This window comes from Urocitellus parryii, chromosome 8 (assembly GCF_045843805.1).
Source record: "Urocitellus parryii isolate mUroPar1 chromosome 8, mUroPar1.hap1, whole genome shotgun sequence".
Lineage (NCBI taxonomy): Eukaryota > Metazoa > Chordata > Mammalia > Rodentia > Sciuridae > Urocitellus > Urocitellus parryii.
The window spans coordinates 54,139,473-54,153,232 of NC_135538.1; the positions used below are offsets into that span (position 1 = coordinate 54,139,473).

At 38.2% G+C, this 13,760-nt stretch overlaps 1 protein-coding gene across 2 annotated transcripts in view; it reads left to right on the forward strand.

The window, feature by feature from the left end:
- The first annotated feature begins 469 nt into the window (after positions 1 to 469).
- Sec63 (SEC63 protein translocation regulator) overlaps positions 470 to 13,760 on the forward strand; it is a 59,676-nt gene continuing 46,385 nt past the window's right edge. For both annotated transcript variants that reach the window (XM_026389620.2, XM_026389621.2), the window contains exon 1: positions 470 to 717. In XM_026389620.2, coding sequence (XP_026245405.2) covers positions 594 to 717 — 124 coding nt within the window. In that variant the 5' untranslated portion in view covers positions 470 to 593. The remainder of the gene's footprint in view (positions 718 to 13,760) is intronic.

The following is a 13,760-nucleotide window of genomic DNA, read 5'->3' on the forward strand; positions in this document are numbered from 1 at the left end:
GATAAGAACCTAGGGAAACATTACCAGGGCAATTAAAAACCAAGAGCAAGGATAGGAGAGAGGGGAGGCAAGATTGCTCCAGATAGCTGGGAGAGCACCTCGGAGAGCCACCTGTGTTCTGCCCGGCCAGAGAAGACTTCGTTGGGACCCCACAGGTACACTCTGGGAATCCCGCGTGGGGCCCCGGGGAACCGAGGGGAGGAAGGAAATGAAGAGACTCCGTGCTAGGGGCGGGGTCTAGGGCAGGGCCAGCAGGAGGTTGGAGGCGGTGCTGTGACTTGGGGGGCGGGAGAGGGGCGGGACCTCGCAGATTTCTCCGCTGCGCGCGCCACGTCTCCCTCCGCGAGCGTGCTGGGAACTGGAGGGGGAGGGAAAAACCGAGCGGGCAGAAACATCTCGCGAGAGCTAGCTACGGCAGCGGCGGCGTGTCCGAGAGAGTAGCGTGGGGGCGGGGAGGAGGAGAGGAGGAGGAGGCGGCGGCAGCGGCGTCCGAGCTACGCCACACCGGGCCGGGGCGCTGGGAGCCAGGGCGCCGAGCGGGGTCGTGGCGCCGGCGGTGAGAAGAGCGAGGAGGAGGAGGAGGAGGGGGAGCCATGGCTGGGCAGCAGTTCCAGTACGATGACAGTGGGAACACCTTCTTCTACTTCCTCACCTCCTTCGTTGGGCTCATCGTGATCCCAGCCACATACTACCTCTGGCCCCGAGACCAGAATGCCGGTGAGTCTTTCGGGCGGACCTGCGCAGGCCCCGGCAGCCCCCGGGGCCCTCAGCGCTCGCCGCCCGGCCGGCCCTAGCCCAGCCCGCCGCGTCCCGGGTGACACCGCCCGCGCGGCAGGGCCTCGCGTCCAGACGCCCGGCGCCGGCGGGGCCCGGGCTCGGTGGCGTTTCTCCGGTGCCTCCTCACCCCCCGCCCCCTCTTCATCGTCGGTCTCAGGAGTTTCTTTTTTCACCCTCTCTCCATTGTTCTGGGTGCTCTTTGAAGCCTCCTCCTGCCTCTTTGTCTTCTCTGCCTCTCCTTTTATTGGGTACTCTTTATGAAGGGAGCGGGATGGTCTGGGGAGGTTGGGAATTGGGAGATAAGAGTTGGCAAAGCAGGAAACCAAAGGTGCATGCACAACTCTTGAGACTCGCCTCGCCCCCGATCCCCCGTCCTGTTAGTCTTACAGCCCCGTGCCCGTGTTCCAGCTGTTACAGATGTTTGGGGCACCCTCTGAGCTGGGTAGCATGTTTAGGACTCCCAAGTGAGCTCACCAGCCTCCCGCCCCCATCACTTCCTCCCATTGCCTTTTTCATTTTGTTCACTCACACTGTGGGGGTTGGAAGCAATGCCGTTATTCTTCTTAGCAAAAATAGGCTTTTCTCTATTCCCTTTCCTTTGGAGTTTCCTGTTTATGAAGGAAAAAGTGCAAGTATGAAGGATCAAGTCTCATTTAATTCGTCTTGTAGGGAGTTATGAGGTAATTGGTCTGTTTGCTTTTTTTTTTCTAAATCTTTTCACATCAGACAACATATTAAAACACAGAATAATACAGATTTCAAAGCATTTTATTTTGGGGTAATGTTTGGATTCCATTTGTTGCACTCTGCTAGGATATAGGACAGGTGGTATTCTTAAAGCTGATGGAACTGCAAAGGTCTAATGTATTGGTAGGGTTAACAGTAACCAGTAGGTTTTGAGTATTAACATCATTTATGGGAAGTTATCTTTTAAACAAGAGCTATGCTAAGTTGCCTGAATATCTTAAGTTGGGTGTGGTGGAGACCTAGGTTGTCCAGGTTATGTACAGTACTTTGGGAAAATTATTTACAGTGAAGCATTGAGTCAGCTCAGAACTTTTTATGCTTTAAGACTGAATTCAATACCCTGTAAAATTCTTGAGTTACATAATGGAACTACAAGTGAATTTAGGATAAAGAGCAACAAAGGTTTCCATCTCTTTGTCATTTGACAATAAGTGTAAATGTCCATTAAATGCAAAAATCTGCCCAAAGTTACCAGACTTACTAATGTCCTTATTCAGTAGCTAGTTTATGAAATTTGGATTTTGGACTGTCATTTCTTTTCTCAAAGTGCATTTAAGTTGTGTGGGTTCTTGGACAGTGGTTGTGTTATGAAGTCTAAATACTGTAATGGTTTCTCTTGTCTGAAAACCTAGGCCATTCTAATAGTATTAGGAGTTAAAAGGGTCTACTTTTTAGTATAGTAGTTCATTTTCACTTATGCATTATTTGTGTGCAGTTGGTTGTGTAGAATACTTTTAAAAAAGTATCAGGAGAGTGAGTAGAAAGTTTATTTAGAATGTGTTTTGAGAAGTTGCCCTGATTCAGTTAGACATCCCTTCAATCTAACTGGATTTTTGAAATTTGGAAGTAATTTTTATGGTAGGTTTTGCATTAAAATTAGCATTTCAAAATTACCTAATAAGGTATCATAGGCAAGTCATACTTCAGCCCTTTTAGCTTATAAGTGGTCTTTGAAGAAGTGATGATAGTAGTATAGGTGGAGGGAATTAATATTGATGACTTGTCAGTCATGGACATCAAATGTTACTTTATATAATTCTTTTAAACATGTAGAGAGGTAAGTACTATTGTTTCTACTTTCTAGATGAAGAATTTGGAAGTTGGAGGGTGTAAATAACTTTCCTTTGTGGTGGAGCCTGGATAAGAATATTAGTCTGCTTTAGCTTCAAAGCACCCTGTTTTTCTCTACTGCTAGATAGAAAATCAGATGAGCTATGGGTGTATATTTGTTCCTTCTTTACATATGACTGTTTCAGACTTGTCTTAGGTACATCAGCATGCACATATTCATGTATTTGTTTGATCTTGTCTAAAACATCTTTATGGAAATTAAGGCAAACACTTATGCTATTCTAATCATTGTGGAAATTATTGGATACCACTTGGAGTTTTTTCATGAGTATAACATAATTTGAGTTGTTTCTTTAGAATTAATAGTATTAAAAGAATGTTTTCATCACAGTCCATTTGCAGTATCTTGAACATCAAAGAGAAATCTTGCATATAGGCTCATCTCTGTAAAAGAAAGCATTTCAGATGGTTGCAGCAAAGTAAGTTGATAACTTTCCTGTCAGGGGCTTCTCAGTAATTTTTACTTATCTCACTTAGAAAAGCGTCATTCTTTTTTTTTTTTTTTTTTTTTTAAGGAATATTAATTTATTTGGTTTCTGGTGCTTTGTTGATCCTTCAGGGCATGTCAGGGTATAAAACACTGTATTATCTTTTCCAAATCTGAAAAATTGTGAAGCACATTTCTTAAGGGTTCTGAATATAGAATGTGGACCTGTAGTAGTATTTATTTTTGGGGTGGTGAGATAGATGGATTGAACTTGGGCACTTGACCACTGAGCCATATCCCCAGCTCTGTTTTGTATTTTATTTAGAGGCAAGGTCTCACTGTCTCACTGAGTTGCTTAGCCCCTCACTTTTGCTGAGGCTATCTTTGAATTCATGATACTCTTGCCTCAGCCTCCCTAGCTGCTGAGATTATAGGTGAGCTGCTGGGATTATAGGTGTTTGCCACTGCGTGCCCGGCTTGTAGTAGTGTTTTTGAATAACACAGCTGCATATTTTAATACTTGCTTTTGAAGCGTAGTTTTCTTGCAAAACTGCTAAGTAGCCAAATGTAAAAATATAGGCATAAGCTTCAGTCTCATAATTCTTCCGATGATCTTGACTTGTCAGGCATATCTTGCATGAAATCATGAAAATATTTGTTTTGCTGACAGTTATACAGCCTTAAGTTTGTAGTTAAGTAATCTTTCTCTTTTAAAAAAAATGACACACTTGGGGATTTCAGGTTTAAAGTCAACAGTTGTTTTGGTGTGACTCTTGGAATTATTGGGCTTGAACATTTGGAAAGCATATTGCCATTTTACATACAGTAAAACCTGGGGTTTAAAAAATAGAAATAGTTTGATCATTGGCATATTTGACATGTTAATTGAACTTTTCCTGTTATCCAAAACATTTAGTTTTTGTGGTACTGGGGATTGAACTCAGGGCTTCTTGCATGTGATGCAAGGGCTTTATCACTAAGCTACATTCCCAGCCTTTAAAACATTATTAATGGAATTTCTTTTGCCTTGATTTTTGCCTAATATATTGGGTTAGGTATTTATAACTCATCCCCCTTTTAGTGTGAAGGGTCCTTTTTGTCTTACTTTTTGATTGTTTGCAGGTTGGCTGAATAAAATGAATACTTTTTCAGACAATTATGGACAAAAACTGTGTGAAGAAATAACAACATGAAGGGTTTAGATTTTCTTACAACAATGGTTCTCCACTATGATTACACATTAGAATCAGGAAGCTTTTAACAACAATACACATCTTCAGATATTCTGATTTAATTGGTCTGAAGTGGGTGCTATGTTTTGGTATTTAAAAAATTCCCTATATGATTCAAATTGAGGTGAGAATTAACCAATGAGATATTTGTATTTGTATTTAGAACAGTGTCTAACACATAGTGATGCTGTTATTTCCTACTCTTTTAATTTGGTATTTGGGTACTTAGATATGGTTTTTCTTTTTTTTGGTACTGGTGTTTAATCATTGAGCTACATCCCCTTCCCATTTTTATTTTTTGAGACAGGATCTCACTAAATTGCATAGGGTGTCACTAAATTGCTGAGGATGGCTTTGAACTTGTGATCCTCCTGCATGAGCCTTCTGAGTTGCTGGGATTACAAGTGTGTGCCGACATGCCAGGCTAGTTTTTCCGTTATCTGAAAGGATTAATGAAACTTTAAGAAAATTATATTCTTTATTCGATTCCTTTCAAATAGTTTGTAAGTGAATCCACGCTCTTAGTTGGGAATATGAGTAGGAGTCCATTGTAGTGTTTGGTCTTGGTAGTATAATAAGAAAACAGGAATTTGAAAAGGTTCTAAGTTCCAACCTGGCCCCTTTTTGGTCATCTCTGAACCCTGAGCCTCGTATTCTAGGGGTAATCATAATTACCCACCCAAAAGTGGTTACAAGAAGCAAAGAAAGAAATATGTGTAAATATAGTTGCTAAACTAAATATGCTGTAGAAATTTCTTCATTTAGCAGCTATTTTTAGAGCTTTAACTTTGTATTAGATCCTGCTTCTAGGTGATGGAGGGATCAGATTTTTAATGTGTGTGTAACTTTTTTTCTTGAGCTGCATATACCCAATGCAGGAAAGAACCAAGGAACAGATGTTGCCTGTAACTCCATCATCCAAATCACTCAAAGAAAACTACACATTTTGGTTTACTGGGTTTCACTACATTATTGTTACAGATTTCATGCCAAATATTTTTGCAAAAAAGTAGGGTGTGACCATTATGTGAAACTTTTTTTTTTTAATGTGCCAGTATTAAAAATCATTTATTATTAAACTGGTGTAAGATCAGGATGCATGGAATATTCATGAGTATGGCTTAAAACTGAATAGTTCAAATTGACACACATCTTTTCTTTGTGATACTTTAGCATTTTTCCTGTCTGAAAAAAATGAACACATTAATTATTGATTTGTGTATTATAGTTGAAATATTACACTGAATTTACTATTGTGTTGCAAAGTATGGACCTTCAAATTTTAGTCTGTGCCTGCTCTCATTGTTTTCATCATCTGACATGCCCACCTCAGTGTTCCTTCTGTAAGGTGTTTACTAATAGTGCTGTAATACTTTAAACAAAACACACAAGTTGGCTTTCAGAAATATATTGACTCATGTACTGAGTGCGCTAGGCTCCTGGCTCACAGTGTGTGAGAGGACAAATGCGTATCCATATGCCTCTGGTGAATACTTTGCTGCTGTTTACTTTTTAAGCCATGTGAAGAATAGAATAGAATTATGCCATGGCAGAATTTTACAGTGAAAGGTTATAAATCAGTTTTTGGTCTGAAAAAAAAATGATATGACGATTACACAGTAATGATGATTATGCGCTCAAATATGGTTTGTGCTCCACCCCTTCCGTACTGGGTATTGAATCTAGGGTCTTGTGCTTGCTAGGCAAGCGCTCTGTCACTAAATGACATCCCCAGGTCCTGTATGATCATAATATATTTATAAATATTAATTAGCCCTGAGCACTGCTGCTTTTGTGTCCCATAAATTTTGATATGTTGTGTTTTCATTTTCATTCGTCTTTAAAATTTTTCTAAGTTCTCTTGTAATTTCTTTGATCTGTTGATTGAGAGTGTGTTCATTTCTAGTTTGTAAATTTTATAACAATGTTACAACAATTTTCTGTTACTGATTTCTCACATTATCCCACTGTAGTCAGAGAAAAGATACTTTATCATGTATATCTTAAATCTGTGAAGTCTTAGTTTGTGGCCTAATATATGGTATCTCCTGGGAAATATCCTTTATGTGTGTGAGAATTAGCTGGTTTATTATGTTAAGTTCCCTATTTTTCGTAATTGTCCTCTGTTTGGTTTCTCTATTGAGGAGATATTAAAGGCTTCCAACTATTATTGTAACAATGTCAATTTCTCCCTTCAGTTCTTTGTGTATCATATTTTGATGGTCAGTAGATGCATAAATGTTAAAATTGTTATGTGTTCTTTATCAAAGGTTTTTTTTTTTTTGTGTGTGTGTGTGTGTGTGTGTGTGTGTGTGTGACAATATTGGAGATTGAACTCAGGGCTTCATGCATGCTAGACAGATGCTTTATTACAGAGCTGCATCCTTAGTTCTTTTAAATTTAATTTTTAGTATGATCTCACTAAGTTGCCCAGTGGAGAACTTGTGCTCTATCTGAGGCTCTTGAGTAGCTGGGATTATAGGCATGTTATATGTCTGGCTGTATCAAACCTTTTTGTAATATGCCGAATGCCAATGTCTGGGCTTGGCACAAGATCACGAGCCACCACACAGCTTTGTAGGTTCAAACAGCAATTCTTTATTCCGGATCTCACACCAGCCTCCACACAGTTCAGGGGCAATCCCTAATACGCGTCCTAAATACCTTTTCTCCAGGAGGACTCAGCGGGAACTCCGGCAGCAGGCACGCCCTACTCCCAGCAGCAATAATCTTCAACCTCTAACTTCCCTAAAACTCCTATTGTCATGCCCTAAACCCAAGGACGGGGATACTTCCTGCAGGAATACACCCTAATCCTGGATCCACCCTGGTGATAGAGCAGGGTCACCTTTCTCAAACACACAAGCAAGGTCGCAGCAAATTTCCAAGGCAAGTCCATTTAACATGGGGTACACTGGCAAGGATACGATGCGTCATTCCTACTTGGTAATGGCTCTCAGCAGTAATATATAATACCCTTCTTTGTTTCTTGTAACTCTTTTGACTCTAAGTTGGTTTTGTCTGATGTTAGTATAGCTACACTTATTTTCTTTTGGTTACTTATTTATATTGATTTTCCTGTCCTTTTACTTTCAGTCTGTGTCTTTGAATCTAAAATGAATCTCTTGTAGGTAGTTTATAGTTGGATCATTTAAAAAAATCCATTCGGCCAATCTCTTTTCTTTTGAGTGGAGAGCTTAATCCATTTACATTAAAGTATTGAAAAGGAAAGACTTACCACTTGGGTCACTTTTTTTCATTTGTTTTTTATGCACCTTATAACTTTTTTGTCCTTTATTTCCATCATTACTGTTATTTCATGTTCAGTTTTTTAATAGTGAATGTTTACATTTCTTCTCATTTTCCTTTTGTATATATTCTGGTTAGTGTATTAGTCTCCTACGTCATATAGAAAACAAACAATAGAGTTACACCCCATTTATAATAACAGTAGCTTTTGTAATTACCCATATCATTACTTTTAGTGAGATCTTTATTCTTGACTTTTGAGTTTCTGCCTACTGTTCTTTCCTTTTACGTTGCAGGATTACTCTGGTGGTAATGAACTGCCTCTGCTTTGGTTTCTCTGAGAATATCTTCATTTCTCACTCATTTTTGAAAGATAATTTTGTCAAATATATGATTCTTGGTTGTCAGTTTTTTTTTCTTTTAGCACTTTGAATATGTTGGTTCACTGTCTTCTGATGTCCAGAGTTTGTGATGAGAAATCTGATAATCTTATTGAAGATCCCCTATGTGATAAATTGCTTCTATTTTGTTGCTTTTAAGATTCTTTGTTTTTGAAGGGTTGATTATAATGTGTTTCATTGTGGGTGTCTCTGATTTCATCATTCTTGGTGTTCATTGTACTTCTTGGATGTTTATATTCATGTCTTTCATTAAATTTGGGCAGTTTTCAGCCATTATTTTACCAAATATTCTTGTATATGGTCTGCTTGATGAAGTCCCACAGTTTCTCTATAATTTTCTTCAATCTTTTTTCTTTCTGTTCCTCAGACTTGATATTTCCATTGTCCTACCTTAAAGTTAATGACTTTTTCTTCTGCCTACTGAAATCTACTTTTGAATCCATCTAGTGAATTTTGCATTTTAGTTGTTGTGGTTTTCAATTCCAGAATTTCCTGTTGCTTTCCTTTTTTATTGACATTTCCATTTGCTCATCTGTTGTTTTCTGGACTTGGTCCATTTCTTCCTTTAGTTCTTTTTTTTTTTTTTTTTTTTTTTTTTGAGGGGGTGGTTGGTACTGGGGATTGAACTCAGAGGCACTTGATTATTAAGCCACATCCCCAGTCCTATTTTGTATTTTATTTAGATACATTAAGTTGCTTAGTGCCTTGTTTTTGCTGAGGCTGGCTTTGAACTCACCATTCTCTTGTCTCAAGCCTCCAGAACTGCTGGGATTACAGGCGTGCGCCACCACACCTGGCTTCCTTTAGTTCTTTGCACATCTTTTTTTTTTTTTTTAATATTTATTTTTTAGTTTTTCGGTGGGCACAATATCTTTATTTTACCTTTATGTGGTGTTGAGGATCCATCCAATGCCTCACGCATGCCAGGTGAGTGCACTACCACTTGAGCCACATCCCCAGCCCATGCACATCTTTAAGACCCCCCCCCTTTTTTTTTTTTTAAGTTTTTGCTACATCTGCCATTAGATCTTTTGATTTATTTCTGTTTCTGTTGATTTATTTTTTCTTTTGAATGGGCCATAGTTTCCTGCCTTGTGATTTTTGTTGTTGTGAAAACTGGACCTTTGAAGCTAATAATGTGGTAACTCTGTAATTACAGTCAAATTCTTTCCTTCCCTTGTTTTGTTGTTTTTTTCTTTTTCTTTCTTTCTTTCTTTCTTTCTTCTTTTTTTTTTTTTGTGAGTGTGTTATTGTTCTTATTTGAATTGTTTTAGGCTATCTTTGTGTAAGGGATCAATCTGAGGTGTAAACTTAAGATCTAAGATCTTTTTTGAGCATGAATATTTCCTTGGGCATGTGCAGTTACATTCTGATTTTTGCCTGCTTCTGTGATTACTTTTAATGTTTGAGTCTTTAATGTCTGGCTTCCAAAAGGGGAAGAAGAGAAAAATGAAGGAGGTGGGGGAAAGAGTGCTGGCCCTTTAAATTTCTGAAAGTCACTTCTCTGAAGGGGTAGGGTGAACAACAATGGCTGCCCACCTCTTTGAACCTCAGAAGCAGCATGATCAGAGCACAGATTTCTGATATTTGGAAGGCAGAGTCCTTTGGCTCACTGTATTGTGAGCCCAGTGCAAGCTATTCTAGGACCACCTGCCCAGCTGCCCGCCAGGGGGGCTGGAGTGGGATTAGGTAGCTGCTACTATGCTGAGGGCTAGAATTGACAGAAATAGTCACAGTCTAGGTCTAAGTCTTCCCCCAGAAGTTGTAAACTTTTATTAGAATGTAGCATTCAAAAACAGTTGCATAAAACCGGCTCTGCCAGTGCAATTGTCTAAGTAGGAGACAGATTCTCAGTGTTCTATTCCACCATCTTCCCGGAATCCTCTTTGGGGGATGACTTTAGACATAGTCCCTTTTGTGGGGGAAGGTACCATCTCCTGAGTCTGAGACTTGTAACTATGATCTTTGTAATCTCTTCTCAACTCAGCTGTTATTTATTGATCATTTATTAGCTTTGAGATGTGGCATCTTGCACTTTCATCAGTACTTTAAGGTAAATTCATGTATTATCTCTATGAGAAAACTGCACTAGTGTAAGGTAACTGCCTCGCCTAAAGCCGTATAGCTATTAGTTTAACGAAGACTGGATGTTGGACCCAAGTCTGTCTTATGCCAAAGTTTCTCTTGTTAGCTGCATACTCTGTACTGCATCTTGTAATTAAATTGATGTTAAATGTTATGATAAATATTAAAATGGTAAGTGGAAAATTCTGTGGAAGCACAGAGAAAGGAGTGAATAATTCTGTTTTGGGATTTGGGTGTTTTCATGTGATTGAGATAGGTCTTGAAAGGTAAGTGAGAGGAGGGCATTCCACAAATATGGGAAGGTATGTGCCAAAAGAGTGGAGTCTTCTGTAAATGGTAAAGATTTAAAATGTGATTGGCAATTGGGACCAAGTGAGCCACTTTAAGAAGTTTGTACTTTACCCTGTAATCATTTGGTAAACAATGAGGTTTTAAAATAGGTAATAATAACATGGTCTGTTTCACTTTTGTGGAGCATTTTGTGGAGGGAGAATGGTTTGGGGGATGCCATGGGAGGTAGTGGTAGCTGGGCAAGGAGAAACATGGGGGAGTCGTCCATTTTAGAGATTATTCCATTGAGATGTTAGGATGTAGAGGAATGGTTAGAGAAATCTACAATAGCTTGGGCTATATATTTATTTATTCATTTCCGTCTTATTTCTTATCCCTTTGAAGGTTGTTTGGTGATTGACCCAATTATTGGTTTTGGGATTGAGTGCAGTGAAAGAATGAGGATGTCTTGTTTTTAAATAGTAGATTTGGTTATATCAGTCTCTTGTTGAATGGCTGTTTTTTACATTAGAAGAAACTGCTTGATAACAGGTTTGTATTTGAAGAAGTTTATTTTATGGATGTTCAAATTTAGGTCACATAGTATTTCTGAGATTTCAGATATCACCTGTTGGGTGTGTGTGTGTGTGTGTGTGTGTGGGGGGGGGGGTGGTGTGGTGTGTTTTGCCATGCTGGGGATCAAACCCAGGGCCTCACATGTGCTAGGCGAGCGCTCTACTGCTGAGCCACAACCCCAGCTCAAGGTTTGTTCTCTTAATCATACTTTTCATTCAGACATAAGGAAGACTTTCACTTTAAAAAATAATTTTTAATAGTTGTATAGATAGCATGCCTTTATTTTATTTATTTTTCTATGTGGTTCTGAGAATTGAACCCATTGTCTCACACATGCTAGGCAAGTGCTGTGCCACTGAGCTACAGCCCCAGCCCTATTTTTTTTTTTTTTGTATCCATAGTGGCCTTTCTTTTAAAACATTTTCTATTATTACCATACTTTTTGCTGATATGAAATGTTGTTATACCAAGTTGCCATTACATTGTTTCTTTAAAAGGCCTTGTTCATTCTTCCCCCCAAAATGTTCATTACTCTTTAGAATTCTGTTTGTGTCAGTATAGATGAAGGAGTTTTCTTATCTAGACAACTCAACTTTACAGATTTTTGCTTATGTAATTAAATCTAGTAGTTATTGACTGTTCAGTTTGTACTAGGTACAATGAATGATATAAAGATATAGGTGTGATATAAACAGTCTTATTTTGAGGTTATAACCTGATTGGGGTGTGGAAGGATTAGGATTAGACTAATGCTTGAATTATTATATCTGGAACACCCCAAAGAAAGTGTAAGAGAAGCAAAAACAAATGTTGTGGAGGCTAGCTGGATAAAGTATTTGCATCTAGTTCAGGAAGGATTTAAAAAAGTAGGTGGATTTTGACTAGACTTTTAAGGATGAGGAACATTTTAATGAGAAAAAGGGGAATCAGTATAAAGAAGAAATAGCATGATAAACAGTATAGTGGACAGACAGGCAACCAGATCAGTGAGAGGCAGGTTCAGAATGAAAAACTGTAAGAAAAATGCCCAAAAGATAGACTTTTGACAAGTCATAGAGACCCTAGAATGTCCAGCTAAAGAGTTTATCTGTGCACAGTGTTGCTGGCACTGTATCAAATTCAGACATTTTAGAACATATTTTTGCAGCTATACTAGATGCAAGTTAATTTACTAGCATCTTGCAAAAAAAAAAAAGACTAAGAAGCAGACAGAATAATAAATGTGGGCCTGAATAATGGTGGTGGCAGTAGGAATGTAAAGGGATCTTTTTCTTATTTTTAAATTCTTATGTTAGAATACATATAACATAAAATTTATGATTTATACCATTCTTAAGTGTACAGTTCAAAATACTATATCCAGTCTATTTCTCATCCTTCACTACCATCTAACATCCTGATTTACTGCTTAAATTGTTAACCTCTGAACTGTTCTCCTTGTACCTACTGCTTACTGCTGTCTATTCTTAAATTTAAGCAGTCTTTTTAGAATAGAAGACAGTTCTTCTCAATTCTACAAGGTCCTCCATCTCAATCCACATAAAAAATAAAGTCTTTAGAATATCCTGTAAAGTCCTTCATGATTTCTTTGATCCCCTTGCCTTTTCTAATTCTAACTACCCCAGCCTCTTTGTTCTTCCAGCCCAGTGAGGTACACTGCTTCCTTTAGACCCTCAGTGGTGCTGCTCCCTTTGCCTTGAATGTTTACTTACTTTGTCATTGCTATTTTCTTCATTAGAATGTATGGCCTTTGGGAGCAGGAGTTTTTGTTTTGTTTTTCTGCTTTCTTCTCAGTGTCCAGAAAGATTCTGGTACATACGTGCCAAATATTTGTTAAATAAGAGTTTAATGCCTACTATATTTCAGACAACTGACGAGAAAAATTGATCATTAATGAGTAAGATACAATCTCTGCCCTAGAATTTGGTATAGGGAAGTCAGATTGGCTTTTATGCTGGCTGCTGAATAGTGGTGCCATCTATGCTAGTTAGCCCTCTCTATTTGCATCCATGGATTCTGTCAACCACAGATTGAAGATATTTTTAAAAATTGCATCCATACTGAATGTGTACAGAATTTTTTTCTTGTCATTATTCCCTAAACAATACAGTGCAACAATTATTTACATAAATTTGCATTGTATTAGGTATTCTAAATATAATAAGAGATGATTTAAAGTACACATGAGGATGTACATAGGTTATATGCAAATACTTTGCCATTTTATATATGGCACTTGTGCATTCTCAGATTTTGATATTGGCAGGGGATGTGGGGGGTGTCCTGGAATCAGACTCCTACCAATACTAATGATGACTATATATTTAATATATAGTGCTGCCTTTTAAAGAAAGGAGCTATAAAAATGTATAAACATCTATAAAAACCTAGTAGTAATTTCACTTCTGGGACCAGGTTCTGGTACCTACCATTTGATGTCTAGTCCATTGTTTTAGGCAGTGGAATATAGGGATGAACAATATAAATAGGATCATAGTCTCATGATGCTTACATTTTGTGGGGTTGGAAAGATGGTGATTGGCATACTACAAAGAAATAATAAAAAATGTCACATAGTGATAAATGCTGTGTAAATAAGTAGAGAATTCATAGAAGGTCTTCTTGAAAAGGTGACTTCAAGTTGAGATGAAAGAATTGGTTTTTAATCAGGAAAGTGACATGATCTGATTTATTATTCTTCCATTTATTAATGAGATTTTAAAAAGTTTTTTGCCATCTTGAGTATATATCTCTTTAGTGAAGAAATCATATCTTTTAAAAAATTTTTTTTTAGTTGTAGATGGACCCAGTACCTTTGTTTATTTTATGTAGTACTAAGGATTGAACCCAATGCCTCAAAGGTGA